We start from the raw sequence: 18,723 nt of genomic DNA, 5'->3' as shown, positions 1-18,723 counted from the left end.
CAGCAGTAACCGTGGCTGGCATCTTCAGAGGTAGGACATGGCAATATGGGGATCTTCCTGTCCCAATGTATAGAGTATGTAAACAGTTGCTGGCCGTTTTATTTACTTCTCAGGGGTATGTGTTAGTTGTATAATGCATCACATTCCTGTCTTACCTGGGAGTCTCCCAGGGGATGGACTGGAACTAAGAAGCAGCTTTTATGTGTCTAGGTGGAGTTCATTAGAAAGTTCATCAGTCAAGGTTTGCCTGTCTTATCTGATGAATGCAAGGTGCTTTTACAGTCCAGCTTTTTAAAAATCTAATGCTCTTTAGGACTGGCGGCCAGGTTTTATTGATTTTCAGACTCACTTCTTTTTTTATTAAACTCTTATTGGTGTTTGTGAATTTCAATGGCTTCCCTGCAAAGTCTAACATAATAGCTGTGGTGTTGACCGGTATTTTTGTATCTTCAAGCAGGATTCTCTGTTCAGACTGATTTAGAGCATGTTCAGCTATGACTGATTTCTCAGGTTGTTTTAGTGTCTTTCCATGTTCTTTTACTCTTGTCTGAATGCTGTGTTTTGCAGCACAGTTTGCATTAGACTCCTACAGTCTCTTCCTACTGTGTATATGACTGTTTAAAAAATATGCTACTTCTCCAGAGAACCTGCTGGAGGTAGTTTATAAAACCTTGGCCCTTGAAAAGCTAGGTGACAGATTTTTTTTTAATTTGAAGGTCTTTTTTTCCCCCTTCTATGATTGGCTGACATAAACAAGAGTTCCAGGAGGCCAGACTCTCACAGGATTGCTACAGAACAAAATAATCCTGAGGGAAGATATCGAAATGGTGTTTTAATTAGCTGGCAAACCATCAACTGCTATACTTCAATTGTTATCCTTTACTGGAATTTATTTGCCATCAAGACATTCAGAAATTGTTATGCTTTACAGGGACTGTTTGCAATTTATTTGTTATGAGGACGTTCCGAAATGGTTACACTTCATTTGAATTGTTTGCACTGTATCTAGGGATTATTTGTACTGGATATAATAACAATTAGTTTTTACTCCCCCTTTGCGTTTTGCACAGCCTCTGGTTCTTGGGTTCTTGCAGAGGTTTCCCCTTTTTGAGTTTACAAAACATAACATGTAACCAGTAAACAACGTTAACAGTGAGAAATGCAGCATTAAAAAAAAGCCAGCCGGAGCATCAAGCTGTCGAGCCAATTCAAGTAAGTCCCATGAACCCGCGTCTATGTTAGAGGCAGGCGAGAAAAGTGATTTTAAAAGGTCGGCCCTTTAAGTAAAAAAGTCCCTGCTCAACCAATAAGTTTTACTGAGGTTTTAATAAATAAATAAATACATGCGCCACACTTATTTAGATGTGTCCTAGTACCTTAAAGTCTATTTGATCATTTGTAGAATGTAAAAAAAGATAACTAATAAAAGAGAAAAGTGGCTAAACTCCTACACGTATAAAAGAAAACAAAAATTAACTTCTTCTATACTACTAATAAGAGCCTCTTGTGGCGCAGAGTGGTAAGGCAGCAGAAATGCAGTCTGGAAGCTTTGTTCATGAGGCTGGGAGTTCGATCCCAGCAACCGGCTCAAGGTTGACTCAGCCTTCCATCCTTCCGAGGTCGGTAAAATGAGTACCCAGCTTGCTGGGGGGGTAAACGGTAATAATGACTGGGGAAGGCACTGGCAAACCACCCCGTATTGAGTCTGCCATGAAAACGCTAGAGGGCGTCACCCCAAGGGTCAGACATGACTCGGTACTTGCACGGGGGATACCTTTACCTTTACCTATACTAATAATACTTATTCTGGCAGCCAAATTCTATCAGGTAATTTTGTTTCAAATTCACCTGCTTTCTTTCACTAGCACAGTGGTTCTCAACCTGAGGGTCGGGACCCCTTTGGGGGTCGAACAACCCTTTCACAGGGGTCGCGGCAGGGTGAGCAGCTTGGTGTGGGGAGGGCGTCACCACTGTTGCCCCTCCTCTTGAAGGCGCTCGCCAATTTATATATAATTTATAACCAATTTATATCCAATCATGACCAATGGGTCTTCGCACCATCGGTCAGTTTCGGTTTAATTTCTGTGAAAGAACCCTTGCATAGTTTTATGGTTGGGGGTCTCCACAATATGAGGAACTGTATTAAAGGGGCGTGGCATTAGGAAGGTTGAGAGCCACTGCGCTAGCATGGAAGCCACATCGGGAAAAAAGCCTCTGCAAAGTATTTTACAAAAAAGAAAACAAATGTGACATATGGAAGCTATAAACCTGCAGAGGGAGCTGTCTCATCAGATCTTAGAAGTTAAGTGGGGTCTGCTGTGGATGGGAGACCACCAAAAGAAACTATTTCTGAATATCTCTTGCCATGAAAAATCAACGAGGTTGCTCTAAATTAGCCTTTCTCAACTTTTTTTTACCATAGAGAAACCCCTGAAACATCCTTCAGGCTTTGGGAAACCCCAGAAGTGGAGCGATGGTGCAGAATATGGCTGGGAAGCAGAGCTCTGGATACGTCCACCAGGAGCCCCTTCCCACCCCCTCCGTTTGGGAAACCCTTCCAGGGTTGCTAAGACACCCCAGGGGGTTCACAAAACCCTGGCTGAGAAATCCTGCCCTGAGTCAACTGCAACTTGATGGCAAAACAAATAAAAAGAGCTATCTTAAAACTGGTGGCCAGACAAACCTTCTGGGCAAATTTGGGGGACCGTCCCTTGCAGAGCTCTGCGCTCGGCTGGTACCAATCTGCTGGTTATTCCTCGCCCCAGGGATGCTTGCTTGGCCTCGATCAAGGCCAGGGTCTTTTCAGTCCTGGCCCCTACCTGGTGGAATGAGATCCCAGAAAAGCTGCAGGCCCTCGGAGAGCTTTCTGCTTTCCGTATGGCCTGAAAAATGGAGCTGTCCCGCCAGGTTTATGGTCGGGGCTAGAGCTAGAGCAGGTGGCATGGGTCCTCCTTGATACTGGCGTTGGACATCTTGACGCAGGTTGGTCCTTCCCTATGCCGTCCTGATAAGGTGTTTCCCCATATGAAGTTTTGCCATCTGTTTGGGGTTATAATATTGTCAATTGGGGTTTTAATGGGGTTTTATTGTTGGATTATTGTTGTTACCCGCCGCGAGCCAGTTTTGAGAGCAGGGGGTTATAAATTCAATAAATGAATGAACGAACCAACCAACCAACCAACCAACCAACCAACCAACCAACCAATGAATGAATGAATGAATGAATGAATGAGTGAATGAAACTCTGGCTTTAGAACACTGAAGGTCTACAGACATTTACAATAAGCTGGAGGACACATACTGCCTCCCCATATGAGACACAAAACCACCTGGCACAAAATTGCATTCATTAATGTGCTGATCCAACTTACCCTGAACTTTTCAGCTAAGTCGGGAGTCAGTACGAATGGTTCCCCCTTCTGACCTTTGGGCCCAGGGTTTCCCTACAGTTCGGAAGACAGAAACCTCAATGTCCATGAGAACATCAGCGACACCAGCATTTCACAGAGCGCTTTCTTGTGCGTACCCAAACACCACTACCCCTCTTCACCTCCAAGGGCTCTACGTAGAGAGTCCGCTTTTCAGCTAGCAGACCTATGAGGTGGACCATGACAGTGATAGACCGCCCGCATCCCAAACCAACAGACGCAGGTGACTGCAGGAACAAATGCATGTGGATTGAATTCATATTGATAGACACACTTTGAATAGACCCCTATACGGACTAGACATCCAGCGAGCCAGCTTGGTAAAAGATTTGTCTGTCTCTATGATATGGGCCTCCTGATCCTGACCTGCATGGGCAAGGCTAACCGCATCCTGTCGGAAGCCAAGCAGGGAGGCCACCAGGAAAGTCCTGGCTTGCTACAGAGAGGCAAGCAATGGCAAACCAATCAATCCAACTTTATTACAGTCGTTCAGACCAAGTTATATGAAGTCGATACATACGAGGCCAAAATAATAGGGTCTTTTAATGTAATACAATTTAAAACAGATAATAAAATAGAACTTAAAATTATGCTACTTTAGAGCATCGGATTTTTATGGCGGCGGCACAAAACTTAGCCAGCTGAGTTGTCACCTGGGGGGACTCATCACTTAGCAGCCTCTTTGCTCGATCTACATCATGATGTCCTGGCAACTTTTTAAGGAGTGGTTCAATCAAGTTGCTACGAATGTCTACATAAGCAGGGCAGTGGAACAATATATGCTCTCTTGTATCAGTTTCACCACTCCCACAAAAACATTGTCTCAGTGTAAGGGGAATGTTCTCATAGCGACCCTGTACAAGAGCTGAAGGCGAGACGGAGCATCTTGCAAGGGTAAATGCCCTTCTTTGCAATGGCAAACCCTTTGTGAATGTCTCTTCCCTAGAAATCCCCTTCAGGGGTCCCTATCATTTGTCTGTGACTCACTGACACTTTCCACCACCTAGATATGGGCACAGCAGGAAGCCTGTAAAGATGGTGGTCAGATTTCTGCTCCCATCTTGAGGGTAGAGAACAGAGCTAGGCAGCAGTGCTCAGCCAAAGCTCTGTACCTGCCCTCTCTGGCCTTCCTTCCCCCTGCCTCCGTGGCTTCCAGCTGTCCCAAGAAGACAGACCTCTTCCCCAGCCTTCCCTTTCTCCCATCCCTTCCCCCACTTGTCCAAAGGCTTGGCCATCAGTCGCTTATGTGCAGAAGGACTGTGCCAGAAGAAAGCCAGAAGCCTGGTCCTCAGGAAGAATGATCTCCATGCAGGGAAATGCATGTCCATTTAAACCCAACTCTCCATCCCTAGCTCACTGTTCAGAACCCAAAATAGAAGGAAAACAAGCCCCGAGTTTATAGTGCCGGGTGGAAATCATCAGATACCCCCAGTTGGATCCCGCTGTCTGCTCACCAAAGGCTCAGAGATCTCCTCTGGTATCTCCTTCCTTCAACAAACCTGCGTGATGTGGTTGCCAGGCCACAGGGAGCATGGAGAATGGGGGTTGCTCCATGCAGGTTGGTAGACTGGGACGGGGAGGGGTAAGGAGGCAAATTTCTCACTCCTCCCTCTTCCACCAGTGGAGAATTCACTTTCCTAAAATTGGGACTTCTGAGTGGAAGAGGAAAGCAGGGACTATCCACCCCTGCCAGCGATCTCTGCATCTGACGCATTGATATCCAGGTATGCATGAAACTGCTTGATCGTGAATCAGGCCCCTGGTCCATCAAGGTCTGTGCTGTTTGCTCTCCAAGGTACCTCAGACCTTTCGCAATACCCACCATCTGATCCTTTTAACTGGAGATGCCAGGGATTGAACCTGGGATCTTCTGCATGCCAAGCAGATGCTCTGCCACTGAGCTACGGACTCTCCCCACGCATATGCATTCAGTAAGTATGAACAACACTCAGCGACTCGGTGCATTTGAGTACTCAGCTAATAACCACAGCAGCACACAGTTCGTACTTCCCGGGGTCTACTCTGAAACTGGGAATTTTAATTGCTTATATCCCAGAGATGCTTTCTTTAATTGGAATCTGGCAGTGAAGAGCCATTGGGTCACTGAGAGCCATTGGGTCTCTGAGAATTTGATCCTGATTCGACAGGATGGGATCTTGGGCAGTATTCATTATGGCTGCATGCTGTATCATGACTAGCCACTTACAAAAAAACCAGGCAGCCCAGCAGTCCCTGGACTTCCCTGCTGACCAGAATCTCCCTTGGTCCCGTTGCAGCCGTCGTGGCCAGGCTTCCCCCGAGACCCTCCATGACCAGGATGGCCCTGTGGACACAAAACAAAACAAACAAAAAGGATGTTCATCTGACTAAATGTTTCTGTTTTCAAAGCAGCTCCTGAATTCTCACCAGTTTCATGGGAAAATACAGTAAGAAGAAGAAGAAGAGTTGGCTTTTATATCCCGCTTTTCACTGCCCAAAGGTGTCTCCCCACGACAGACGCCCTGTGAGGTCGATGGGGCCGAGAATGCAGCTTGTGACTAGCCCAAGGTCACCCAGTTGTCTGTCCATGGAGCAGTGGGGAATCAAACCCAGCTCACCAGATGAGAAGCCACAGCTCTTAACCATGACACTCTGTAGTTTAAACCAGTGGTCCCCAACCTTTTTATCACCGAGGACCAGTCAACACAATTTTACTGAAGCCCGGAGGGGGGGGGGTTAGTCTTTTGCCGAGGGACGTCGCCGCTGCATGAGCCCCTGCTCTACTTGCTTTCCCGCTAGCGCCCCTGACTCCCCACCACCCACTGGGGAGCGCTGCCAGCAGCAGCTGCGCAGTGCCATGCCGAGGGGGAGCCCCAGACATGGCAGTGAGCCGGCAGCAGAGTGGCAGGGCAGCCCCCGAGGCAGTAGCCGGGGAGGAGGACGAGGAGGAGCCGCGGCCTGGTACCAACTGATCAACGGACCGGTACCGGTCCCCAGACCGGGGGTTGGGGACCACTGGTTTAAACCAAGATGCCTTTGTGAATAGCACCAGTCCTAAGGTGAACATTGCTTGGTCCCGGGAAGAGTGCAGGAGGAGGAGAAGTCCCGCTATGATGGGTGTCTTTTCTTTTTTCTTTTATTCAAAGAGCTAAGGCTACCAGTTGAAATGGGACTCCAAACAAGGAAGGGAAATGTACAAATGCCGCACTGAATGTGCCTTTCTTTAAGCCAGGTCACCTTGTCCGGGCAAGCTATGCACAGCTGCGGAGGATCCAACAGGAACCACATCCTGCAAATGTGGAGACCACGTGGCCAAGACCTTCTGACTTGCCTGCAACTGGGACTTTTTTGTAGCACGTTTACACAAATGACAGAGTGCAGGAGTGGTAAAATTAAGGGGTACCCATGGAGAATAAAGAGAATATATTATTTTAAGTAGGTGACCACCCTAAAGAAGCACTTATTCTTATAGGAGAGCAATCATTTTTTTTTCCTTATTAAGCTTTTACAAATATTTTTATTCAGCTGTATGATGATAAAAGGTGAAGTTTAGTTCAGAATTTAGAAGAAGAGTTTGTTCTTATATGCCGCTTTTCTCAATGTAACAGTAGAGGATTGTATTAACTTTGCATTAGCAAATCAATTCATAATGTTTAAGGTTGCCTCTTTTATGTTATTGATTAAGTTAAGGAACCGATTTGTACAAGCCAATCTCTAAGCCAGGAGTGTTTTATTAGTATTAAACCAACCATTATTTTACAATTTTTTTTAAAAATTGGCTCTTATTGTTGTTTTAGTTCATTTGCTGTAAGATGTTAAGGCCGGTGGCCACAACACTAAATAAATTACTGCTTATGACTAACTGAATTTTAGTAGGTTGTAAACTGCCCCGAGCCTGTTTGCAGAGAGAGGCAGTCTATAAATTTAATAAATGTGATGCCTGGCCTCAGCATACACACATCATGCCAAGACAGTATGCGTGTCATCATCGCACATGAAACTTTTTGCAGTTTACATGTGGTGACCATGTCTTCTGTATCGGAAATAGGTGACATTGGAACTATGCAATGTTATATGAAGAAGAAGAAGAGTTGGTTCTTATACACCACTTTTCCCTACCCGAAGGAGGCCCAAAGCGGCTTACAGTCGCCTTCCCTTTCCTCTCCCCACAACAGACACCCTGTGGGGTGGGTGAGGCTGAGAGAGCCCTGATATCACTGCTCGGTCAGAACAGTTTACTCAGTGCTGTGGCGAGCCCAAGGCCACCCAGCTGGTTGCATGTGGGGGAGCGCAGAATCGAACCTGGCATGCCAGATTAGAAGTCCACACTCCCAACCACTACACCAAACTGGCTCTCTGTATGTTCTTAGAAGAAGAGTTGGGTTTTATACCCCGCTTTTCTCTATCAGAAGGAGTCTCAAAGCAGCTTACAATCTCCTTCCTTATACAGTCCTCCTCCTTATACAGTCAAATAACACCCCAAATAAGTTTAGGCAGTTTCTGTAATTGACAACAGAGCCAGAAAGATGGGCTAAGGGTTTTCTGGTATTGCCTTTGCAAAGCGATGTACAGAGAAAAGTGTGGGCGGTGAAGACAGGAATCTGAAAAAAGACATTTGGGACATGTCTGGATTTCTGCCTGTGGGTGGTGGACAAAGGCCTGGGGTCAAAGGGCTCTGAAAGAAGAGGCGACATCTGGGAAATATGCTGGGGGATTTCTGTGAAGCAGTCTAGAAAGTTAAAAAAAAAACAACCCTTTGCTCATTACTTCCTGCTTTGATATATGAACGTAAAAATTAGACAAAAATGGAATGAAACCACAACGCTGCCCCATGAGTTGCTCACGGCGTTTGTGTTTAGTGACTGAGGGGGCTTCACACTAGGGATGTGCGCTTCGGCTCGGCCGCCTCGGCGATGACCGAAGCCCGAGGCGGCACGTAGGAGGCCAGCACCGTGGCACGGAGAGGAGGGATGTGTGCATATCCCTACTTCACGCACCTTCATCACCAGCCAGGGGCCGCACACAGGCCACCACTGTCCCTCCTCTCTGCGCTGTGGTGCTGGCCTCCTACGCACCACCTCGGCCTTCGATGATAGCCGAGGGGGCTGAGGAGAGTCGAGGCGCACGTCCCTCCTTCACACACCTTCATCACTCATTCAAAATCTCCCTCCAAGAGTGTACAGATTTATTGTCTATAGCAGGGGTAGTCAACCTGTTGTCCTCCAGATGTTCATGGACTACAATTCCCTTGAGAATTGTAGTCCATGGACATCTGGAGGACCACAGGTTGACTACGCCTGGGCTATAGGATCTAAGGTAGCTTTCATTTCCTGCAAAAGTTGGCACATGTGTGGCAAAACCCAATAGGCAGAAAGAGATTTACAGTGCCAGCCTGAACGCAGCCACACTTGTCTAATGAAGTCAACTTTGTTTTATTTTCTAGAAATTCGAACCTCTCAATTACCAGAATTAAACGAAAAGCAACTTACCGGAATGCCATCTGCTCCGGGAAATCCAGTGATCCCTCTTTGTCCCTAGGATTTAAAAAAAAACAAAGAAATGACAGTTCTTTCTCTTTGTTCTTCACAATGTGGTTGGTCTTTTGAGTGCTGCCCTTCTATTCCATTAATTAAAATATTTATACCCAACCTTTCCTTAAGGTTCAAGATGGCTTACAATGGCTTTTTTCAACCTTTTAACTATGGAGGTACTATTACTGAAATAATGTTTCAGGTTTTGATACCAGGATGTGATGTCAGGTGGCCACACTTCCCTGCCACACGCCCCAGAAGTGGGAGGAGCCTCAGGCAGCAAAGGTTTAAGTGGCTGGGGGCCCTCTCCTTCCCACCCCCTCAAGGCCCATCAGTGGCCACTTTGGGAAGGGGGTGAATCAACCTGTCCAAATAAGGGTATATATTTATATTTAATTTAAACCTTTTGTCTTTCCTCTTCACTTGGAGCCAGAAATGGCTGGCGCAGAGTGGGAGAGCTCTCCCTAGCAGCCATTTTGAAAAAAACAACACACACACTCTGGGGGCTTTGCAGTAGCATACAGCAGGGGTAGTCAACCTGTGGTCCTCCAGATGTCCATGGACTACAATTCCCATGAGCCCCTGCCAGCAAATGCTGGCAGGGGCTCATGGGAATGGTAGTCCATGGACATCTGGAGGACCACAGGTTGACTACCCCTGCCATACAGTACCTCAGTACCGTGTTTGGGAAACCCTGGTTTACATTAATAGTTAAAACATTTCCAGAATGGCATATCCCAGATCTTTCCCTCCGTTCTTAAGAGATGACTGCCATTCTAAACACTTCAAAGGCTTTGGCAAATGGGCAAGATTTGCAGTGCCTCCTGAAGATCATCAAGAACTGCTCCTCCTTACCTCTCGAGGAGACCCATTCTATAGGCATGAAGGAAAAGGCTTTGGTCAATGCCAAACAGGCCATCTTAAGTGGATGGCTGCCTGAAGACCACAGTTGGGAGAAAAGGACATAAGGAAAAAGAGATGGTCCTTCAAACATTACCACTTCTCCCGTTGGTCCAGATATTCCCGGTCGGCCTCTTTCGCCTTTGTCACCTTTGTGTCCTGGCAGTCCTGGTATGCCTTCCACTCCAGGGGGTCCAGAGAGCCCCTGATGTCCATGTGTTCCTGGTTGACCCTGAGAATCACAACAGATCAATGCTTCGGTCATACATGAACAACACAATGAAGAAATCTGCCTCTTTCCTTATGACAAAGAAAAAACGTTATTTTGAATCCAGCAATCCCATTTCTTTGTTCATTAATGAGCAGCAATGTCTGCGGGTGTGCATTAATTTATATTACTGTTATTGTTGTTAGTATTTGTTGACCGCTGCTCTTGGTCCAGCCGACTCATGGTGGTTTACAACACATTAAAATACGGAGCCCCACAATACCCATAAAACCTTTAACCCCCTAACCCTTCGCCCCCCTGCCAGACTCAATGGACCCCTCTGGCCGGATGTATCAGAGTGCTGTTCAGAGGAGGGACTCAACAATGCCTTGTCCTTGGCATCAACCAAACGCCTGGTGGAAGAGCTCTGTTTTACAGGTCTTGCAGAACTGTGATAGCTCTGACAGAGCCCTTAAATCTTCCAGGAGCTCATTCCACCAGGTAGGGGTGGAATCTAATCAAATAACCCCTCCTTGTTAATGTCTTATATGTCAGGGGTAGTTAACCTGTGGTCCTCCAGATGTTCATGGACTACAATTCCCATGAGACCCTGCCAGCGGTCTCCCCTACAAAACACCCCCAAAGAGAGTCATCTTGTCTGGAGACTTATGGGCAGTGATTAATCTGGAAGTTGCTATTCCTTAAATGCTGCTAAATTGTTAATTATGTCTTTATTATGTTTTATACGGTTAAGGTGGTGTTTATTATGTTGGTTTTAATCCATTGCTAATTCTTAATTGTATTATGTACACTGCCCCGAGTCATTCTGGGAGAGCGTTATAGAAATGTAATAAAAATAATATTGTAATAAAGAATATGAGGCCATCTGTCTTGTCCATGTACTAGGGCAGAGGTTGTGAACATTTCCTCCCATCAATTCCTAATGGCTTTCTATGAGAGAGGGAGATCAGGAATTGAGGTGAGGAAAAGTTAACTTTTTGACAAATATTAAAGTTAACATCCATGTATACAGACACACACATGAGCCTCTTGTGGCGCAGAGTGGTAAGGCAGCAGACATGCAGTCTGAAAGCTCTGCCCATGAGGCTGGGAGTTCGATCCCAGCAGCTGGCTCAAGGTTGACTCAGCCTTCCATCCTTCCGAGGTCGGTAAAATGAGTACCCAGCTTGCTGCTGGGGGGGTAAAACGGCAATGACTGGGGAAAGCACTGGCAAACCACCCCGTATTGAATCTGCCATGAAAACGCTAGAGGGCGTCACCCCAAGGGTCAGACATGACCCGGTGTTTGCACAGGGGATACCTTTACCTTTTTATACATACACACACACATCATGGATACCCATATATCGAATTTCACCGAGCTCCCAAATGTGACATCTAAAAGCAGCATGCGTAGCCTCTAGCGATGAAGAAATTATTTATTGTTCCAGAGACACACATTGCAGGTGTAATGTCTGGCTAAGAGAACAGTAAACCTTCATGGCCTCTGTATGTTGAACTCAGCTGAAGCCTGTGGTAATGAGTTTGACACATCCTTGTGAGGTAAAATTTCTGACAGGGAGCTTGATTTGGAGGCTCTGTGTGACTTCTGGAATGCTAACAACAGTTATGTTAGCCCTGACAGAAACCTCACAGTGATTGTATGTGGCCGGCCCTGCATTATTCCCAAGGAGCTCATCTGTCATCAAGTATACCAGGGGTAGTCAAACTGCGGCCCTCGAGATGTCCATGGACTACAATTCCCAGGAGCCCCCTGCCAGCGAATGCTGGCAGGGAGCTCCTGGGAATTGTAGTCCATGGACATCTGGAGGGCCACAGTTTGACTACCCCTGAATTATACCATCGGCCTGGGTATGGAGGTAACTCACAGCCGAGTTCAGTTTATAGCAGGGGTAGTCAAACTGCGGCCCTCCAGATGTCCATGGACTACAATTCCCAGGAGTCCCTGCCAGCAAATGCTGGCAGGTGCTCCTGGGAATTGTAGTCCATGGACATCTGGAGGGCCGCAGTTTGACTACCCCTGGTTTATAGCATTAGCTCCTGATCCCATTCGGGTTTTCCTAGCTTTTTAAATCCTTGGAAACGGCCAGTAGATGGCGTCTTATGCTGCACGTTTGTGGGATCGTCACATGATGGCGTTTACTAATTTCCTGCTAATTTACTGTGACCTTTTAAAAATTTTATTTATCTTCAAATTTTTAGACCGCCACTCCCGGAACAACCAGCGCGTGGTGGTTGACGTAAATCTACCCCCCCCCCCATAAAACAGTAAAAAAATCCAAATAAACCCCAAGATGGCGGTCAAAGCACAATAGCAGGAGAACCCACTATATCTGCCCTTCGACGATTCATATTCCATTGCCTGAGGGAGTGTGCATGCCCATGAAAGCTCACACCTAAAAGAAAAATTCGTTCATCTTAAAGGTGCCATTGGACTCAGATTTTGTGCCAGTAGATGGCAGCAGCTGTTTGCAATGTTTGTGGCAGCAGAGACAGGCAGAAGCTGCTGATGCCTTTATGGGGATTCTCTGCCATTCTAATTCTGGGACTGTGTTAGTAGGTAAGCGGGTCAAGAGAAGGAGGACGGCACCAGGCTAGTCTGTTTCCATCTCTGCTGGTCCTCTAGGCAAGGAAGTCCCTCCCTAATGCAACCTTTTCCAACCTTTTGATCACGGAGGAGCCCTTGAAATAATTTTTCAGGCTTTGAGGAGTCCCGGAAGTGATGTCAGCTGGCCACGCTTCCTGGCCACGCCCCCAAAAGTGTCATTTCATGGGAAGTGACATCACCACCCGTGTTAACAGGCAGGTTTGAGGAGGAAGGGGTTGGTAGGTGGGTGGAGGAGGCAGTTTAAGATGGGAATAGGTGTGCAGGCGCCATATTCGCCCAGGTGCAGAAACCACAAGGAAATCCACTCATTCTTGTGAGGGAGGAGGGGGAGCAACGTAAGTGGCTGGTTCCCTCACTTGCACCCAAGTCCTTTAAGGCAGGAGGAGAAAGGCTACAGACCCCTTCCAAAGTTACCACGAGCCCCTGGTTGGGAATCCCTGCCCTAATGACTAGGCTGAATAAGAAGAAGAAGAGAAGAAGAGTTGGTTCTTATATGCCACTTTCCCCTACCCGAAGGAGGCTCAAAGTGGCTTACAGTCGCCTTCCCTTTCCTCTCCCCACAACAGACACCCTGTGGGGTGGGTGAGGCAGAGAGAGCGCTGATATCACCGCTCGGTCAGAACAGTTTTATCAGTGCCGTGGCGAGCCCAAGGTCACCCAGCTGGTTGCATGTGGGGGAGCACAGAATCGAACCTGGCATGCCAGATTAGAAATCCGCACTCCTAACCACTACACCAAACTGGCTCTAAGGAGGTGGTGAGCTCCCCCTCACTGGCAGTCTTCAAGCAAAAGTTGGATACACACTTTTCTTGGATGCTTTAGGATGCTCTGGGCTGATCCTGCGTTGAGCAGGGGGTTGGACTAGATGGCCTGAATGGCCCCTTCCAACTCTATGATTCTATGATTCTATGATTCTATTCTATGACTAGGAACGACATGTGAGTGCTTTAGAGGGTGGTCTCTACGGCATTGTACCAATGGAAATATGTGTGATGTGTTCTCACTAACCCATCGACGCACGTGCAGCAGCGTTCTGCACCCACTGCAATATTCAAACCGTCTCTAAGTACAGCTCAATGCAGAACACTTTATTTATGTATTTATTTTCTTAGATTTTTATACCGCCCTCCCATATGGCCCAGGGCGGTTTACATGGAACGTCATGGGATACATAGAACATCATACATTAAATAACAGTCACAACACAACACATCAAGAACGATTCAAGCAATAAATGCAAGTTTAACAGATCACCACAATTAATTCATTGAACGCTTTCAATGGAACAACAGAACCCCTAGGAGTGTCAGAATCATTCAGATTATGGAGGATGTGACTTGAAGGGGGCCACTGGATGTTTTTAGGTCAGATTAACCTCAGATGAATGCCTGGTGGAGGAGCTCCCTTTTGCAGGCCCTGCAGAATTCTGGGAGTTCGACCAGGGCCATGATCTCTTCAGAGAGCTCGTCCCACCAGGTGAGGGCCAGAACCGAGAAAGCTCTGGCCCTTGCTGAGGTCCGACATACTTCTTTGGGGCCATGGATTACTAGCCAGTTGGCGGTGGCAGAGAAGAAGAAGAGCTGGTTCTTATATGCCGCTTTTCTCTTCCCGAAGGAGGCTCAAAGCGGCTTACAGTCACCTTCCCATTCCTCTCCCCACAACAGACACCCTGTGAGGGAGGTGGGGCTGAGAGAGCTCTGATATCACTGCTCGGTCAGAACAGCTTTATCAGTGCCGTGGCAAGCCCAAGGTCACCCAGCTGGCTGCCACCATGCATAATAGGTTTTAGAGAAGCTACCTGCGTCATCTGGCTCAAATGAAAACGGCCGGATGCCATTTGCTTCCCTGTTCTCAGCCAGTGGTTTCATGCAGGCACTAAAAAAGGACAGGAGGACATGTCTGCCAAGGAGAGAAAACACTATTCCTCATAGTTTAGTCTAATGGGCATTTGATATACTGCTCGTTTAAACTGTGCGGCTCAGACGTTTGACATTTACTCCCGGGAAATGAAAGGCATTCCAGACAAGTGATTCAGTTCTGAAACAGGTTTTTTTTTTTTTTAAACAAATGACAAATGACAAAATTAACATGAAATCCTCCTTGCAGTGCCTAAGGAATCTTCACCAAATTGCAAGCCACATCCTTGTTTGCGGGCAGTAAGCTAAACAACTTGAGTGGGTGCTCTTTCTTCCCATGGCCCTGTCCAGTTTGTCAGACGTTTCCTAAGACTGTTTGATCTCTCGGAAAGAGTTTAAACACAAGCCCTGAAATGCTCCAAGGATTTGTTATCAAAATTCTTCCACAACAATGCAGCAATACAAAAGATTTTAAGGAATATTATCTGTGGGGTTTGCCTTCTTCTTGAGATTTCTGGATTTTCTGTACCTGTAGAGAATTCACGGCAAAGATGAAAGATGGGAGGAAACCTTGGTTATCATTGTTGACTTTTCTACGTTGTTGACTGGATGGGAACTACAAAGGACCCAAAGTTTCCCCAGCAGAGATAAAAGCAACCGGGATGGAGGGGGGGGGGCTGATGCAGTGGGAAAACGGTGCACTGAGAAAGAGGTAGATTCAAGTGGGTCACTGTGTTGGTCTGAAGCAGCACAACAAAACAAAATCAGAGTCCAGTAGCACCTTTAAGACCAACAAAGATTTATTTAAGGTGTGAGCTTTTGAGTTCAAACACTCTTAGTCAGACTATGAACTGAAAGAGGTAAATTGCCTTTTCCCGTCCCACTACCTGCTACATTGCAACTCCACAAAATACACTGTTCCAGTAGAGGGAGAATCCCAGGCCAACAAAAAGCAACAACCTCAATATGATGGGAGAACATCAGTTGAAGAGAACTTCCTAGGCCAGACAACTTCTCTTGCAGATGACAAGACCCAGGCCAAGCAAAACTTAGTTATTGCGGAACCTTACTGAAAGCAACTGGAGTTGCAGCTTAAGAAGGACCCATTTACACAGTCAGCCGTGGGCAAAACTAAGAGAGATTTCCTCCTCTTTCCAAGGTGCCCAAGATGCATAGGGGTCAAGATAGTGATGAAGTATTTTTGGTCTCCCTTTTCCAGCTGTGGTACAGCATTCTCTGTTTAGGGCAGTACCTTACAACCCAACAGGGTTTCTAGGCCTTTATTAATTCTGTGCCTGGCTGAAATCCAAGTGGAAAACTTCACCCCACCACTGTGTTATCACTGTGGGTGACGAGCTTCTCTCTGGCATGAGGCAACCAAAAAACACCAGGATTCCTGCTAGAAAGGAGAGGCGGCAACTCCACTGATATTGCCGAAGATACAGATGCTGTAAAGGTGAATCCAACCTCTTGGAACGTGAGAGAAACTTTTGAATAACGGTCTTCGAAAAACCATTTAGACCAGTTTCTTTAGGGGCAGGATGAGGCATCTCAAAAGACAAAGGTTCAAATGAGAACCAGATCAAATTTGTATTTGGGAACATCTCTAACTTGGTTAAGCTCCCTGGTTTGGAGCCTATGGCTTGGCTGATCCACATCTGAATCCTTCCCTGGTGCAATTAGACCTCTCTCAGAAGAGAGGCTTGTTGGAAGAAGAACCTGAGGAAGACTTCAGTCTCGGCTTCACAACAAGAGGAGGGGAGGGAGGAGGCACAAGCCATTGTCCATAGCATAAGATGAAGTTCCAGTTTGCCCTCTTGGGTGGTGGTGGAAAGTGTTGGCAAGTTGCAACTGACTTATGGCAACTCATATAGGGTTTCCAAGACAAAGATGAACATAGGTCGTTTGCCTCTGCCTGCATAGCAATCCTTAACTTCCTCAGTAGTCTTCCATCCAAGTAGGCTGAACCTGCTTAGCTTCTGAGATTTGACAAGATCAGCCTAGCCTGGGCCTTCCATTTTCTCTTGACAACCAAATCCAGTCAAGATGGAGGTCCTTGGGCTAGGATGGCTTGCGGAGAGACAGTTGCCACAGCTCCAGGCCCTTGATGGAGCTCAACTAACAATGGTGCCTTCCATCAGGAGCCTGGATGTGATTCTGGATGCCTCCCTTTCAATGGAGGCCCAAATCATGAATGGATATTTTTCCCACCTTCTCCAACTTGTGCCCTATCTCTCGGCCTCAGACTTCCCTTGAAACTGCTTTGGAAACTTCAACTAGTTCAAAAAGTCCTCATGGGGACCCAGTGGAGAGTACATATGACACCTTTGTCATCCCAGCTCCATTAATTCCAGTTTGGAGACTGGACCAAGTTCAAGGTGTTGGTATAAACCTTTAAAGTCCTAAGTGGTCTGGGACTGGCATGTCTACAGGGCTGACTCTTCCATAGGGTTGGGTGCTTCAACGCCCGAAGCGGCTGTTTTCTCCAAGTGCAGTGAGCACCGCGCCATGGGGGGGGGAGGGGAGGTGTGTGTGTGCCTGCTGGTGCGCTGACTCCTGTACCTCCCCCCCCCCCATGGTTGCTTCGGGCGCAGAAGCGCCCAACTCTACTTTTCCATGCTCTCTTCAAAAGCATTGAGGTCATGAGATCAAAACATGCTTAGGATTCCTGCCCCCAAAGAGGTGGGTTTGGCTTCCACCAGGACCAGGGCCTTTTAGGCCTTGGCCACAGCCTGACAGAATGTTCTGCCAAAAGAGATCAAGGCCCTGCAGGACCTTAACCAGGTCCTGAAAGATAAAGCTGTTCCACCGGGCTGGTTGACGCCAGACAGAACATCAAGAAGCGTTTGCCTCACTGCTGAAACGGGGTAGATCTGCCTCTCCAAGAAAGATCTTGAATCCCTCCCAAGTTCTAAGCTCGACTGAATGGGGCTGATGACATGTACATACATGTTTTAACGATTATAAAAGGATTTTAAGTACTGACTGTTTTAACCCATGCTATTACCTGCCTAGAGCTATCTAGGAAGAGTGGGACACAAAAACAAAGATGATGATGATGATGATCTTTCTTAAGATTGGGTGACACTTTCATGCACCAGATCAAATTATTTTAATTCCTGACACTAAGTGGCCAGCGTATCGAGTACTAAAAAGCTGCCAGTCCTTTGAGCCAGCAGGACTCAAATATCTTTCAAGCTGTTCCTTGTAGCTCAAGGCTTTGCCACCAGGCACCTGTCTGTATTGCAACATTCCTCTAATCAAGTGAAAATTGAGGAGCTAGCCTTTGCATATTCTACCCTCTCGGAAACTGCGTGGGAGTGCTCTCAAGGCTTGGAAATGTGCAGGAAGTTCCACACAGATGTTTTCTTTCAGTAGGCGTTAAAAGCCACCAATAATTGCATCTGCGTTTTGCAAAAAAGATATTTGTGAGAACATTATTTTCGATCCAAAACCAATAACTGTTGGAATTGCCAAACTCATTCTCCGGCCAAGCTCATCGTTGCGAACTACATAAACTCTAATGGATGCAAATGTTATAGTTTCTATAAGGAAGATATTTCATGGCACTTCTTCCTCCCCTGTAAGCCCAACATGCTGGGAACGGTTTCAAAAACTCCTAGGTTTTAATGAGCATTAGTCTGACTGCTTATGTAAGGAACAGGGAAACAGCATCTGTCTTTTCTTTGCTGGAGTCTCCTCCTTGTATACCACTCTAGGTAGAAGCAGAGAGAGCCGCCCTGTGATGGTTTTAAAAAATAAACTCACAGATTGTTTTAAAAAATAAACTCACAGAAGGAAAGAAAACAAAGGCAATGTAGTGAACAGTAATTGGGGGGGGGGGGGAATTACATTCGGTGTGTTCTTTGTGCCGGTTGTGTTCCCTTAAAAAAAAAAGGAGACACTCCAATCATGGAATATAGCAGGGGTAGTCAAACTGCGCCCCTCCAGAGGTCTATGGACTACAATTCCCAGAAGCCCCTGCCAGCATTCGCTGTCAGGGGCTTCTGGGAATTGTAGTCCATGGACCTCTGGAGGGCTGCAGTTTGACTACCCCTGGAATATAGAAATGCAGAGACAAACTGCATTTGGAATGTCTTTATACAGGCACTTGAAACAAAAGGGTAGATTTTTTTTCTTTTTAAGTACTTAACAACAAAAATAGAAGAAGAAGAAGAAGAAGAAGAAGAAG

The 18,723-nt window shown here is 46.6% G+C and overlaps 1 protein-coding gene across 1 annotated transcript in view; it reads right to left on the bottom strand.

The window, feature by feature from the left end:
* COL4A2 (collagen type IV alpha 2 chain) overlaps positions 1 to 18,723 on the bottom strand; it is a 155,851-nt gene that overhangs the window by 64,024 nt on the left and 73,104 nt on the right. Inside the window, exons 4-7 of the mRNA XM_077314453.1 lie at positions 9,936 to 10,070; positions 8,897 to 8,941; positions 5,635 to 5,751; positions 3,372 to 3,443 (exon numbers count right to left, since the gene is read on the bottom strand). Of these exons, the coding sequence (XP_077170568.1) occupies positions 3,372 to 3,443; positions 5,635 to 5,751; positions 8,897 to 8,941; positions 9,936 to 10,070 (369 nt within the window). The remainder of the gene's footprint in view (positions 1 to 3,371; positions 3,444 to 5,634; positions 5,752 to 8,896; positions 8,942 to 9,935; positions 10,071 to 18,723) is intronic.

Source organism: Paroedura picta, chromosome 1, assembly GCF_049243985.1.
Source record: "Paroedura picta isolate Pp20150507F chromosome 1, Ppicta_v3.0, whole genome shotgun sequence".
NCBI lineage: Eukaryota > Metazoa > Chordata > Lepidosauria > Squamata > Gekkonidae > Paroedura > Paroedura picta.
Note: the sequence above shows the minus strand (reverse complement) of the source record. Positions and strands in the feature narration are given on the sequence as shown.